General features: G+C 34.4%; 1 protein-coding gene across 5 annotated transcripts; it reads right to left on the reverse strand.

Annotated features, from left to right (window-relative positions):
* Positions 1-308: 308 nt before the first annotated feature.
* On the reverse strand, positions 309-10,458 carry LOC126665648 (uncharacterized). Of its 5 annotated transcripts, XM_050358501.2 has the most exons (21): positions 10,289-10,458; positions 9,979-10,209; positions 9,362-9,470; positions 8,887-9,249; positions 8,724-8,779; positions 8,105-8,351; positions 7,966-8,021; positions 7,531-7,780; positions 7,184-7,347; positions 6,843-6,985; positions 6,672-6,767; positions 6,267-6,405; positions 5,959-6,045; positions 5,721-5,882; positions 4,835-5,164; positions 4,103-4,299; positions 3,898-4,016; positions 2,617-2,742; positions 2,417-2,544; positions 1,330-1,476; positions 309-862 (listed from the first exon to the last, which is right to left on the reverse strand). In XM_050358501.2, the coding sequence occupies exons 1-21, from the start codon at positions 10,334-10,336 to the stop codon at positions 437-439; spliced, it is 3,624 nt and encodes a 1,207-aa protein (XP_050214458.1). In that variant the 5' UTR covers positions 10,337-10,458; the 3' UTR covers positions 309-436. The 5 variants fall into 5 exon arrangements, with proteins under 5 accessions (XP_050214458.1, XP_050214454.1, XP_050214457.1 ...); XM_050358497.2 differs by having other exon boundaries at positions 2,417-2,742; positions 9,979-10,203; XM_050358500.2 differs by having other exon boundaries at positions 1,330-1,478; positions 2,464-2,742.
* Positions 10,459-12,214: the final 1,756 nt, after the last annotated feature.

Raw genomic sequence — 12,214 nt, forward strand, 5'->3', positions numbered from 1 at the left:
TACTAAAAATTGAGACTACCTCAAATATGGATATTTTTTAAACATTTTTCAAGTAGGCAAACTCAAATTTGATCAACTGAAAATTAAAAAATTAGATAAAATTGAAGACTTTGATAATTTAGAGTATAAACAAAAAAAGTTGAAAAAATGTGATATTTTTGGATAGTTAAAGCCTAAATGGCCCTTAAAAGCATTAAAGTATACTTCATTTCTGTGATAATCTGAGAGCTTCATTCTGATCTTTATCCCATTTTTCTACTTGATTTTTTGGGGTCAAAATCTTTGTCACAAATATGAAGCAAAAGAAGAACCGGACAATGCAATCATGTCATCTACAAATCTAGGAAAATTCATGTCTTAAAGGTCCATTTTGCTTTATACATTCCTAGTGCTAAGAACTTATTTGGTATTTACAATTTATCACCTTTAAGCAAAACTAGTCTTTGTTGAGGTTCTTCTTTACCATCTCCATGACTCTTTGTGATAAATTCTCCGCAAATGTTTCGATTAAAGGCTCATATCCTGTAACTTGAACCATACTATTCCATGAAGACTTGTTCCTGCATTGCACTAGTTCTGCAATTGCATTTAGTTTTTCAGAAATTGTTGGAACTACTTTACTTGCCTCATCATACAGCTTAGCTCCACATTTCTCTTCTTTGAAGTCTCCAGTTTCTAATTCTGCAAATAGATCAAACACATTTTGAGCAGCAACGTCTAAATGAAGCAATGCCTCCATGCACACATTGGTTCGCTGCTGCAAATTAGGTATAACGTTCTTTTGATCCGTGGCTTCGGGTTTAATTGATTCCGCTTGTGGTAAAGCATGACTTGAAATCTGCATGGAGTTCTTCGCCTCCTCCTGCATGGAACCATAAACAGAAATATAGCTTATAGAATAATTACCAAAGCGGCTATATTGCACGAAAACTTATCGAATCCTACGTTTTGTAGTTTTATTTTCATTTCCAAAAACACTACTAAACTCAAAAACTCTATTTATAACTTATTAAATAATATTATTTTGCCATTTCCTCCTATTCCAGCATTTCTGCTTTTGTGCTACATAGTCTCTAAATATCACTCCCACATTGCTAATTTGCATTATTAAGTAAAGGAGCTCGTGAATGATTGATTACAACAATTCATGATGGTTTAGGAAAAAAAAAAAAAAACAAAAGCTGACGGTGCAATCCATATGTGTAGATTGTCTTACAAGACCTCTCTACATTTTTGCTGTCTACTTTTACTTCATCCGAAATGGGTTTAAGTAAATTTAAGGTAAAAATAATGAACTATGAAAAGTTTGTGCAATATTAAACGCCAAACCTGTCTACAGGAATTTGTCTCATGCTTTTCCTCCTGATTCTGGTTTCCAGAAGTTGTATCAAAGAGTTTCTTGCACTCTCCAGGATAGTCCAGCCTCACAGAATACCGTCCGGAATATCTTCTCGCTGCTGAATTACCTCCTTCCGCCTGCAAAAGATATGCTACTAAGTAAATTCAATATGATACTGTGCAATGTCTCGAATCATATCCCAGTTAGTTGGATCCACGAACTACTGTCACAATCTATTTTTTGTCCCATTTCACATTTTGTTCCTGTCATTCAACTCTATTTGAATAAGTTCCCACCGATTTTCATTTCCATCACTTCCATCTTAAAAAATGCCCCAAAAACTGGTCCTGTCATTCAACTCTATCATGGTTATGAGGAACTGCAAATCTTTATAAAAAAAAGAAAATTTATTACTTAAGAAAGAGTTTGCAAGCCCATCTAGAAACTTAAAATCCCTACCTTAATAGTTTGTAAGAGACTTCTTTTACAGACTGAATTCTTTCTTTTCTGACATCCTAAATATGTAAGAAATTTCTGTTCTTTCGAATGTTGGAAAAATCTTTCCATTTGTACTTTGTGTAACACGAATATAAGTATAAAAGACACATCTCTCTCATCTGTTCTCCAGCAAAAATGAGAGAAAAGAAACTTCCCAACTCCCAACCTCCAGATTAAGTTAAAGCATCGCATTACTAAGCGTGAATTTGGTTCAAACAGGACCAAAATATTGATTTATTTTCAAATTTTCAAAATTGAAACAAACCAATTATATAAGAACTTAAAATTATTTAAACTGAACCAGTCGTTTTAGTTCATTTTTTCGGTTTGGTATGCACCAAAAATGAACTAAGATTTTTTACTCCAAAACCAAACCAAACCGAAAAACTGTTACTTTTTAAAATTTCAAACTGAACTCTAATATTTTTTTTTTGTAATTCAAACACAACCAAAAATATCGATATTTTAATAATTTTAATCGAACCGAATTTGGTTCGGTTCAGTTGTTCGGTTTGATTCATTTTTTGCACACACATATGCATTACATCTGTGTACTGCATGACGAGATACTGTACTAACCTTGCAGCCCGTTGAAAAATTGCCAAAATGCTGCAGGACATGGTCACTGTCTTCAGACTTCATAAGGCGGTAATCAACTGACATAGCTTTTTTCATGTGACTTCCAGATTTATGCAAACTCAGTTGCTCTGCCATGTGAGCAGAAACTGCCTTATTTAATGTGCTTGTATTATTCATGCCAAATGTATGATCATAATTACCCATGAGGCCATAATTATGGGAACTAACACGTCTTCTGGAAGGGGCTTCATGTTCACCATCCATTAACAGACATGGTTTTTGGAAAGAGCACTCACCATTCGGATGTATTTGGGCTGGATTCTGTGCTGCAGAAAATAACAGCCATGAGAAGAAAGAATAGTCACTTACGAATTGAGCGAAAACTAATCTGTTGTCGTGGTCTTTTTCTAATTGTAATAACTATTTAGATTCAAAACGATGCTTGGCAAGCATTCTGAGCGAGCGCAAATTCCATATCAGGTTGCATTTATTGAAAGTAAAATGGAAGGGGTACCATCACCACACATCCTACTGGGTAAAATGTACAAAAGTAAATTGCATGAACTTCAAATTTACCACTCTTGTCCAAGTTTAATAATGACATGGAAAGATGACAACCAATTGGTAGAATAAGTTCCATCAACCAGCAATGCCAAGGAAGCGGATTTAAGTAAACCTTCAAGCACAGAACACGTTTATCTTAATAAAACATGCAAAGCTATGTTAAGAGGCTATTCACTGCATTCCTTATCTGTATTCCTGCAATTTAAAGAATGCCATAGCCAAGCTTATCAAAGAATTTATGCTCGCAATGATCTGTAGCACAGTGAATGTTCACCTAAAGCCAGAAATTAATCCAAAAGATTATCCACATGCTACAGAATGAGGCCTTGGATTTATTTACAAGAATCTAGAACCAAAAGCCTGACGTAGCCAAATTTCATAATTGATGATACAACCTCTTGAATCAAGTTGAAAGGTGCACCAGACTCTAAATGTGGATAAAAAAAGGAATAGAAAATAAATTGGCACCAATGTAAACAGTTCATTTTGCAGGTGATCGTGTTTTTGAGAATCTATGAAAGTGAGTGTCACTACCTACAGATTTTAATTCCATCCAAAAGAAATTAACAGTACTGTCTCAAGACCTATTCCATGTACTTGAAATATTTCATGAAGTAATACCTACATTTGCATGGTACTGCAGTATCACATGATACACCATGTCAATAGATGTCCATATCAAACAAGCTGTGACTTGTCAATCAACAGCTGATACTAAGCGCATACTAAATATAGTCCATAATGCAACATGCAAATTGCAGTTAGAAATCACAAGAATTCACTGTTAATCATCTGTATTTCCTAATTCCTCAAAATACTGTCCATAAAATAAGTTGCAACAGAAGTGGTTTTGATGAGAATAATTCAGCAATCAGCATTAATCATTATTGGGAAAACATAAAACAAAACAGCCTTACATAAATGGGATGACAAGTTCGGCACCTTCAGATCGTTTAGGAACTTCAACTCTGGGGAATCGAGTAGATCAAGACATACAGTGTAGACTTGAAGCCAGCGGTTGTCTCCGGAAAAATAGCTGATATGCAAAAGCGAGGCAGTGAGCAGGAAGAAACTGATATCAAACTGTTAACCAGACAGTAAATAACACTCATGTGCACTCACCAAAGAGATTCTGGGGACATAGGTGAAGTTTGGCTGCTGTGGTTTTCAGGAGATCTTCTGGAAAGCCTGCTTAGTCGTGAAGCATTGCCCCTTACACCAATACTGGGTGGAGTCTGAGCTTCATGGCAGAAAAGTCCATATTTCCCTTCACCAGTGATAATAGGAGAAAGATTGTTTTCCTCTATTTGCAGTTGTGGCTAATGTCAACAGCAGGAGAATAAATAGGAAGATAACAGGATAGAACAAAAATGCATATCTATAATTTCTGAAACTTCTTAGCTGTTTTCAAGTTTGTAGAATGAAATTCAAAATGCCTTGCAGGGATAAATATATATATTCTTGTAATATAAATATAATGGAAACATATAAGTTTCGATTTTGGAGAAATTGACAGCATATAATGAATTGCGAGAGTCTGAGGACTTGATTATTACACTAGCCTACAATTGAATAATGTAATGGTTTGTTTCCTAATATTTGCAATCATATTTTCAACTATGGAAAGAATCTGCAGTTTTTTCAAACAGCTTAAACAGAGACATTCTTATCCATTGCATCTTGAACTCTCCAGAAGACAAGAACTTCCCATTTGATAATACGCAACAATTAGAACATTTGGGTATAACTTTTAAGTCGGATGATACTGTCTTTTGCGCATCTCAGATGCAGATCGTTGTACTTTAATGATACTGGCATGCTACAGTTCACATATGAAGAGCGCTCATAAGGTACCTGAGAACATGTGAAATTAGGATTCACTATGATACTCGAGTCTGCGACTTTAGATTGTGCCCACATGGGAAGTCTTGAAATGCTAAATCTAAATCTTGGTGTCCTTTGAGGGCCCCCTCCTTGGTCAAGCACTTCTTTTGCAAATTGATTAAACTCCTGTAAAAGTACATCTTGACTATCGATTCCACACACCTGATCTTCCTCTTCAGAAATTAAAATTCGACTGAGAGTAGCTGGCAGGACCAAGTTTTTGGAAATCATTCTCTGCAGCATTTTGGAAGAAATAAATGCAGGCAGTTTCCATACAAATATGCAACCATCAGCTCCGACCTGAGAATATAAATAAGTTAGAAGTGGATATGCCAAATATTTTGCTCTTCATTTTCAAACTATGGTAGAAATTCCAAATTAAAACCACCATAATATTAATGATTGTCAGGTGAAATCATTCAATTTAAGCTGCCAAGTCAACTTTGCAAATTTTATCCTCAAGATTGGGCTTAGCAGAATGCTGTAGCTCTCAGCTTAACATTAACCAACTATTTGTCAATTCAGAGATGAATCCTCTCCTACACCAACAGCTGTTCCGTTTCTCTGAAGAACATCTATCACTTAGCCAAGTTCCTATGGTATTCAGTTGACTGGAGTAAACAGCTCCGAAAATTGAGTAATGGCCATGCTTAGCCAGACCATCTAATTTGCGATATAGAATCAAATAAACGCCTTAATGAGCTGAAAATAATTTTTGTTTATAAAGACTAAATATTTGCTCAGATAACTAGAACTTATAAAATCAGACAATACATTTCGTAGGGATCAGTAAATGGTAGTCTAAACTAGAAGATTGTTTATTAACAAAATGAAAATTACGAATGACGAAACTTACTGATACAATATGCTTACAGTCAGGTAAGAAGATGACACCAGTTATAACTTCACTATGACCCATGACTTGAACAACCATCTCTCCATTGATAGCGTCATAGATGCACAAAGACTTGTTAGAGTAGGAGCACGCCAAATAACTACAGCTTGGATCGACTGTGACCTGCAATGAATGATAGGTCTCAGCAGAAGGACATGATAATGTTGCATAATTTTGCTGGTAACTAATGCTATCTCACCTTTATTGGATCTCCAAAATCTTTATCCTGCTTGAACGATCTCATTAGCTTCCCAGAAGCAATGTCGAATATATTGATCTTCTTATCCTATTAAGTACAAAAACTAAGTCACCAATGGTCCAAATTCCGGCAGCCAAAATTTTGAGGAATCTTCTGCTAGTATCATTAAATTAGTTAATCAACATATGTTTTACTTGCATGTCATCCATAAAAGGGAATTACTTTATCCATTTCCCTTCAAGTGACACTAAAGGTATATCCTAGCCACCCAAGAATTTTCAAGTAATTTACATCCATTATATTCTAACCTGTCCAACTGTTACAACAAACTCAATATTTGGATCTACAGCCATGTCATACACAGTTCCGTGAGATGCTAGTAATTGTTGACGACGAGAAATCTTATGGCCACCATCTGCTGTGGAAATATCTCGGAACACGAGAGACCTGTAAGATGGAAATAACTAGGTTAACTGCAAGCTCAGGCTTGTTAAGAAAATGCATTACCAAATGGGATTATTATGCTGTAGCTGTGATTAAATTTGATAAGAAATGAGGCTACCAAAATTTCCAGACTGATTTTCCCAAAGATTCGTTTAACAATGACGAGCATAAATTGAATTCATCAAATTGTATTCTTCCAGAAATCCCAATTGGGAATAATATATGTAGGCTACTTGATGCAAATAGAAGGTGAATGGATAGTAACATACCTATCAGCGCTGCAACTTAGAATTTCCTGACGAGTGAGCTTTACAGATGTCACAGCAGCTGAGTGGTCATCGATACTCTTAATGAGATTAAATTCCCTGACAAGAAATAAAATCCTAATTGAAATACAAGCTAAGCGGTTGAGAAAATTATGGGACTAATGATGTTTAAACCTTTTCACATCGAAAAGATGGATGATTCGATCACGCCCCCCTGATGCAAGGAAGTAATTGCCATCCACGACTTCTTTAGAAAAATCACATTTGTTGCTTGACAAACTGAAGCTCAACGAAAGGATCTCTGCATCATGGACACCCTGCCAGAAGAACCTAAGTTTTCACTATGATAAATCCAGATTATGGGCTTCTATTGCCTTTTTTTCTTCTTGATGAATGGCTTATTTTGCTTTGTTTCCACAAAAAAAAACTCCAAATTACATCTATCCCACTAGTTTTATGTTTAAACTCAGCATAAGTATGCTCTCGACCCTTCATCTTTAAATAAACTTTTATACCTGAAAACAAGTGTAGTCAGATGTGTCCAGATTGTAGATGTGAAGGTTTCCCTCACAATCGCCAGCTGCCAGGTACTTCCCATCTGAGCTAGCAGCCATTGAGCGAAACCCCTGAGTCCTAATCCTCGCCTCCATGATGTTCCGCTCAAAAATTCCAGCACTAACTGGAGTGACAAAACAGGAAGGGATAACCGGTATGTGAGAGAACACCACACAAGAATTCCCCCCAAAGGAAAAAAATTCATTCTTGACAAAATCTTACAGATTCCATACATTTATTTCCATGTACATATTTTCAAAAAAAAATAGACAAAGAAAAAGAGAGCTAAAATAATCATGGAAATTACCTAAACGCATAGTAACCAATGATTCTGTATTAAAAAGATGACTGCCAGAGTCATTATCTACCAAATCAGGTTGCAAAGCTAGATCCCAGACCCTAATAGTACCATCAGCTGAGCATGTTGCAAAGGAAACTCCGCCAGGACAGCCTCTAGCAACACATGCAAGAGATGGATCATGCATGTTTTCGCAACAAAGGTTTTTGACATCCCAAATGCATGCAGCGTGTGAAACTAGCACACAACACTTCCTGGTCTGGAAGTTTAAGAAAAAATAGGTTACAATAACATGTACAAATGTTTAAGCTCCAACAAACTATTGGGAAGAAGAATTTAGGCAACAAAAAAATCTTATGCATTGAAACTCAAAAGTAACAAGATATGAAAGTTTTTGCAGAAACAAGCAAACAGTAAATACCATTCGTTATAGGAAGTAATCACCTTATTCATGTCATGGATATCCCATACATAGAGAGAATGATCTCCATATATAACCACTGGCAAACAGAAACATCAGTATTTAACTTGTAAAAAATTCCATTTTTAACAACGCAAACGAGTAAAGTGCTTGAATACTTACCCAACTTTTCTGAGGTAGAAAATTGACAAGCTAAAGCATCAGGAAGAGTAGGTATAAGTTGAAAATCTTTTTCAGTGGTGCTGCTCTGGTAGACAACATCAGTTTCCCCCTGGCAACTTTTGGTTTGGGAGTATAGTAAACTTCCAGAGTAATTGAGAGTCTCAATAGTAAAGAGTTGTACAATTCCGTTACAACATGCACAGGCAATGAGGTTATCAGATGCAGATAGAGCAAAACCTTTTTCAACCTGAAATTTGAGATCAACAAGTTGAAAAACACGGTAAAACTGAAAAGTTGCAATACGAAACCATTATTATTGCAGTTCATATACTTATAATCATGATAAAACAACTTCCAAACATAGATTTTCCTGATTGTTGTTTATGACCCATTAGACATGACTATCCATTTCAACACCCAACTATGCACTATATCACAAGGACATAAGATAGCTCAAACCTTTTAAATTTTACATCAACATAATAGCATGCTTCGTGCTAATGGGAGTTCAAATTGTAATCACTTGGGCATCCAGTAATCTACTCAGCCTATTGCACCTTGATTTTTGTTTCAATTATTCACTATTATCAAGTGGCTTTACAATGGCGAATTGAAATACCTTTAGATCAACTGACTTTCGTATTGCTAACCCATTATCCACGAGGCATAAAACACCTGTATATTAAACAAGCAATTTGGAAATGACCTTTGGTCACAAAATATACTTCAACAACACCAATGCTTTTCAAAATTGTCGGACTGCTAAGTAAAAGAAATCTGACCTTCATCAGTTAATGCATAAACAGGAAATGGATCACCAGCTTGTTTACTATTAACAAGACCATTACTAGTCACTGCAGATGTGACAGATGAAAACGATCTTCCTTTCTGAGGACCCAGATTAACAGGTCTGCCATGCGTTGTCACTGAAATGGTCCCTTTATTTAAGCGGGTCCCAGGAGATGATCCAATTGTCCAGAACTTCAAGTGCTTCTTCCCAGCAGTAATGACGAATTTGCCATCAGTTGAGAAGCTCACAGAGGTAACAGCAGAACAAGATGAACTTGCCTTTAGCTTTGTTACCAGCACCCCACTCCGCCAATTCCAAAGATAGATATAGCCCCCAACAGATACAAGATGCTCCCCTGGAAGAGAAGAAAACGACCATATTATTTGGAGAAAATGAATAAAAATAAGACTGTCTAGGCAAGATTCTACTGAAAAACAGGAGCATGCAATTGATAGATTATAACTCACCATCAGGCGAAAAAGAGATACATTCAACTCCATATAGGTGATCCTTCAGTTCAGATATCAAAGCCAAAGTTGAACAGTCCCACACTAGAACTGTAGGTTTATTCCCTGACTGCAAAATCACAATAGATATTTCATGAAAAGAGATAACAAAAGAAGATTTTAACATCGTTCTTCAGAGACCTCACCCAATACAATGACCAAATAAAGCTATAAATCACTATAGATTTCTTTAATTTTTCTCCATAAATTCAAATTCAATAATGACTTCAACGAACCAGAATGAAAAATAAACCAAACAAAACACATATACTCACCATTTCATTTTAACATGTGCATATAAGGTTAAAAAATGAAAGAACTCAATTAATTAGATTCTAGATAGTCGAATTTCATTGCAATCACCATGATTTCGCAATATATCAATTGATCTGACCTCTTGCACATGATATATTCTACTAGTAAGAGAGAGTATTCATAGCCAAATTATGAGACCTTCTCCTATAATTAAATTACTAAATCTGTTCGAGCAGCTTTCAAATTTTGGCCTCAAAATCAAACTCCATTCAACAACATAACAAAATTACATAACCATACTAAACAAATCACAAACAAACTACCTCTCCAGCAGCAATAAAACGTCCGTCGTGTGAGAGAGCCACACAGCTCAAGGGCTTAGGCGATCGATGAGACACCATGAGATGCGATTGTTTGCCGGAATCCACATTGTAAACAACCACCACGCAGCCTGCCACGTAAGCACAGCTGGATGTACACACATTCGAAGCTAATCCATTAGCGTTCTTCGTTGTCAATCCAATGATTTCTTCCAAAAGAAGCTGCTGCTGCAGCTAGAAAGTTGCAGTTCACTCAAAATCAGAGGTATAGTTACTGGCAATTATAAAATTTAGGGTTAAAGAATATACATACTTTAGGAGATGATGCGTCTTGTTTCTTGAACTTGCGATTTGGCTTCATTTTTGAATTGAGAACCCTAATTTAATTTGAGATTTTTAGTGTTCTTCATATGGTAGGCGTAGCCGTTATGATTTGGAGGAGAGAGACGAGGCGGGAAACTGGTACAAAAATGTAAATGCAAGTAAAATTTAAAAAGAAAATAAATGTGGGGCTAAAGGCGAATTCTTATATTTTTATTTTGATAATCGAGAAGAGAACGTTTGAGGGAGGAATTGAACTCACAATCTCACAAAATGTTGTTTAATGCTTATAGCATTTGAGTAATAGCTCATCGATAAATTGAATTTCTTTATTGGCAAACGGTGCTGATAATAGGATGTGTGTTAGTCGATTAAATATGACTTTCAGTTTAATAAAAATGTATATATAAAAAATAAAATTAGCAATTAATGTAAGATAAATTATAGTGTACTGATAAATTTTATCGCTTTGAAGTTTTAAACATATAATAAAATTAAACTTTTTTAATAATTTTTTTTTTATATATATATATATATACATATAAATTTTAAATTTTTTAAATTAAAAATTGAACGAAATAAAGTACATAAAAATAATATAATCTGATTTTGTTATTTTAAATTTGCCTAATTGTTGAAATTCCAAATCGGGTTTAAGAAAAACCCGAATAGGCAACTTAAGAGATTGTAAATGATAAATTAAAAAAAACGGAATAAAGAATTTAGAGAGAGTTAAAGATTAGGTAAATTTGAGACATGAGATTTAGAGTGGTTGTCCTACATCTACTACTCAATTAAAAGTTTAGATTTAGAATTCACTAATCAAGGTTGACATGTCGAAGTTTTTTAAGATTTTATTGTTTTTTTTATCTAAACACCAACTAATACGAGTTTCTTCAAAACTAAATTATAACTTATAAGAGGTTGATTTTCTAGTGCTAATCAAGAACCCGTAAAGTGAGTAGTTTACAAGTTTACTTCAAAATTACAACAACAAATATGAAGTAAGAAAAAAGAGAATATTATTCTTTCAAAGATGTAATTGCTAACCTTAAAACAATGCAAAATTAATATCTATTTATACTCATACAAAACCTTACAAAGCTAACAAGCAAACCAACTTTTTGCTGCGATCTAATTTGAAGACAAATTTTTCAAACGGCTAGTGCCACATATCATCACTTCATTGAGGTTTATCAAATATATTTATTGGATCTTTCACGGTCATTTATGTCGCGCTCGTGATGCTATTCATGAAGTTAGGGTTTGATGAACTGTCAGTGTCGCGCCCGCAATCCAAGGGTCACATCCGTGACTACATTCTATAACGGGTGCAAAAAACAATTTGTTTCTCTAAAATGGAGAAAACTCGTTTTTCTAGAAAGCTCTGAATCAATCCTTAAGTGTTTAGAGATGTTCTTATACACTTATGAAGATGATTAGAAGTTTAGGACACTCATAATTGATTGTCAAAATTAAATCAAAGGAGAATGAAAAGATAAAGGTCCAATGATTATTTTCTAAATTCAAATGTTTTCGTATTTTATCAATTGCGATCAAATCTTTTAATTTTTACTATTATCTCCAAGAGTTTAGGTTTAAATTACTATTTCACCAAAAAAAAAATTAAAAAAAATATTTCTTTTTTTATATTTTAATTATCTTTAACTAATATCCCTTTTATAAAAGAGTTTCAGTTATATTTAACGTAAAAGTTAAGTGAAAAATAGTGATCCTAATTTTGGATATTAATTGGCTATGATGAAAATTAGTTAATTTATATATATATATATATATATATATATATATATATATATATATATATATATATATATATATATATATATATATATATATTGCAGTTAAAAAAACCGAGCCTATCAAATAGTTTCATTTCAGTATCATTATGTACTTGTAT

Source organism: Mercurialis annua, linkage group LG1-X (assembly GCF_937616625.2).
Source record: "Mercurialis annua linkage group LG1-X, ddMerAnnu1.2, whole genome shotgun sequence".
Lineage (NCBI taxonomy): Eukaryota > Viridiplantae > Streptophyta > Magnoliopsida > Malpighiales > Euphorbiaceae > Mercurialis > Mercurialis annua.

Excerpts from the sequence above, each read along its gene's own strand:
- LOC126665648 (XM_050358496.2), bottom strand. The coding sequence starts at position 10,336 with ATGAAGCCAAATCGCAAGTTCAAGAAACAAGACGCATCATCTCCTAAA. Across the intron at positions 5,165-5,720 it reads ACTGTAAGCATATTGTATCA|GTCGGAGCTGATGGTTGCAT; the intron begins GTAAGTTTCGTC and ends TTATATTCTCAG. Across the intron at positions 2,743-3,897 it reads GAACTTGTCATCCCATTTAT|CACAGAATCCAGCCCAAATA; the intron begins GTAAGGCTGTTT and ends TATTTTCTGCAG.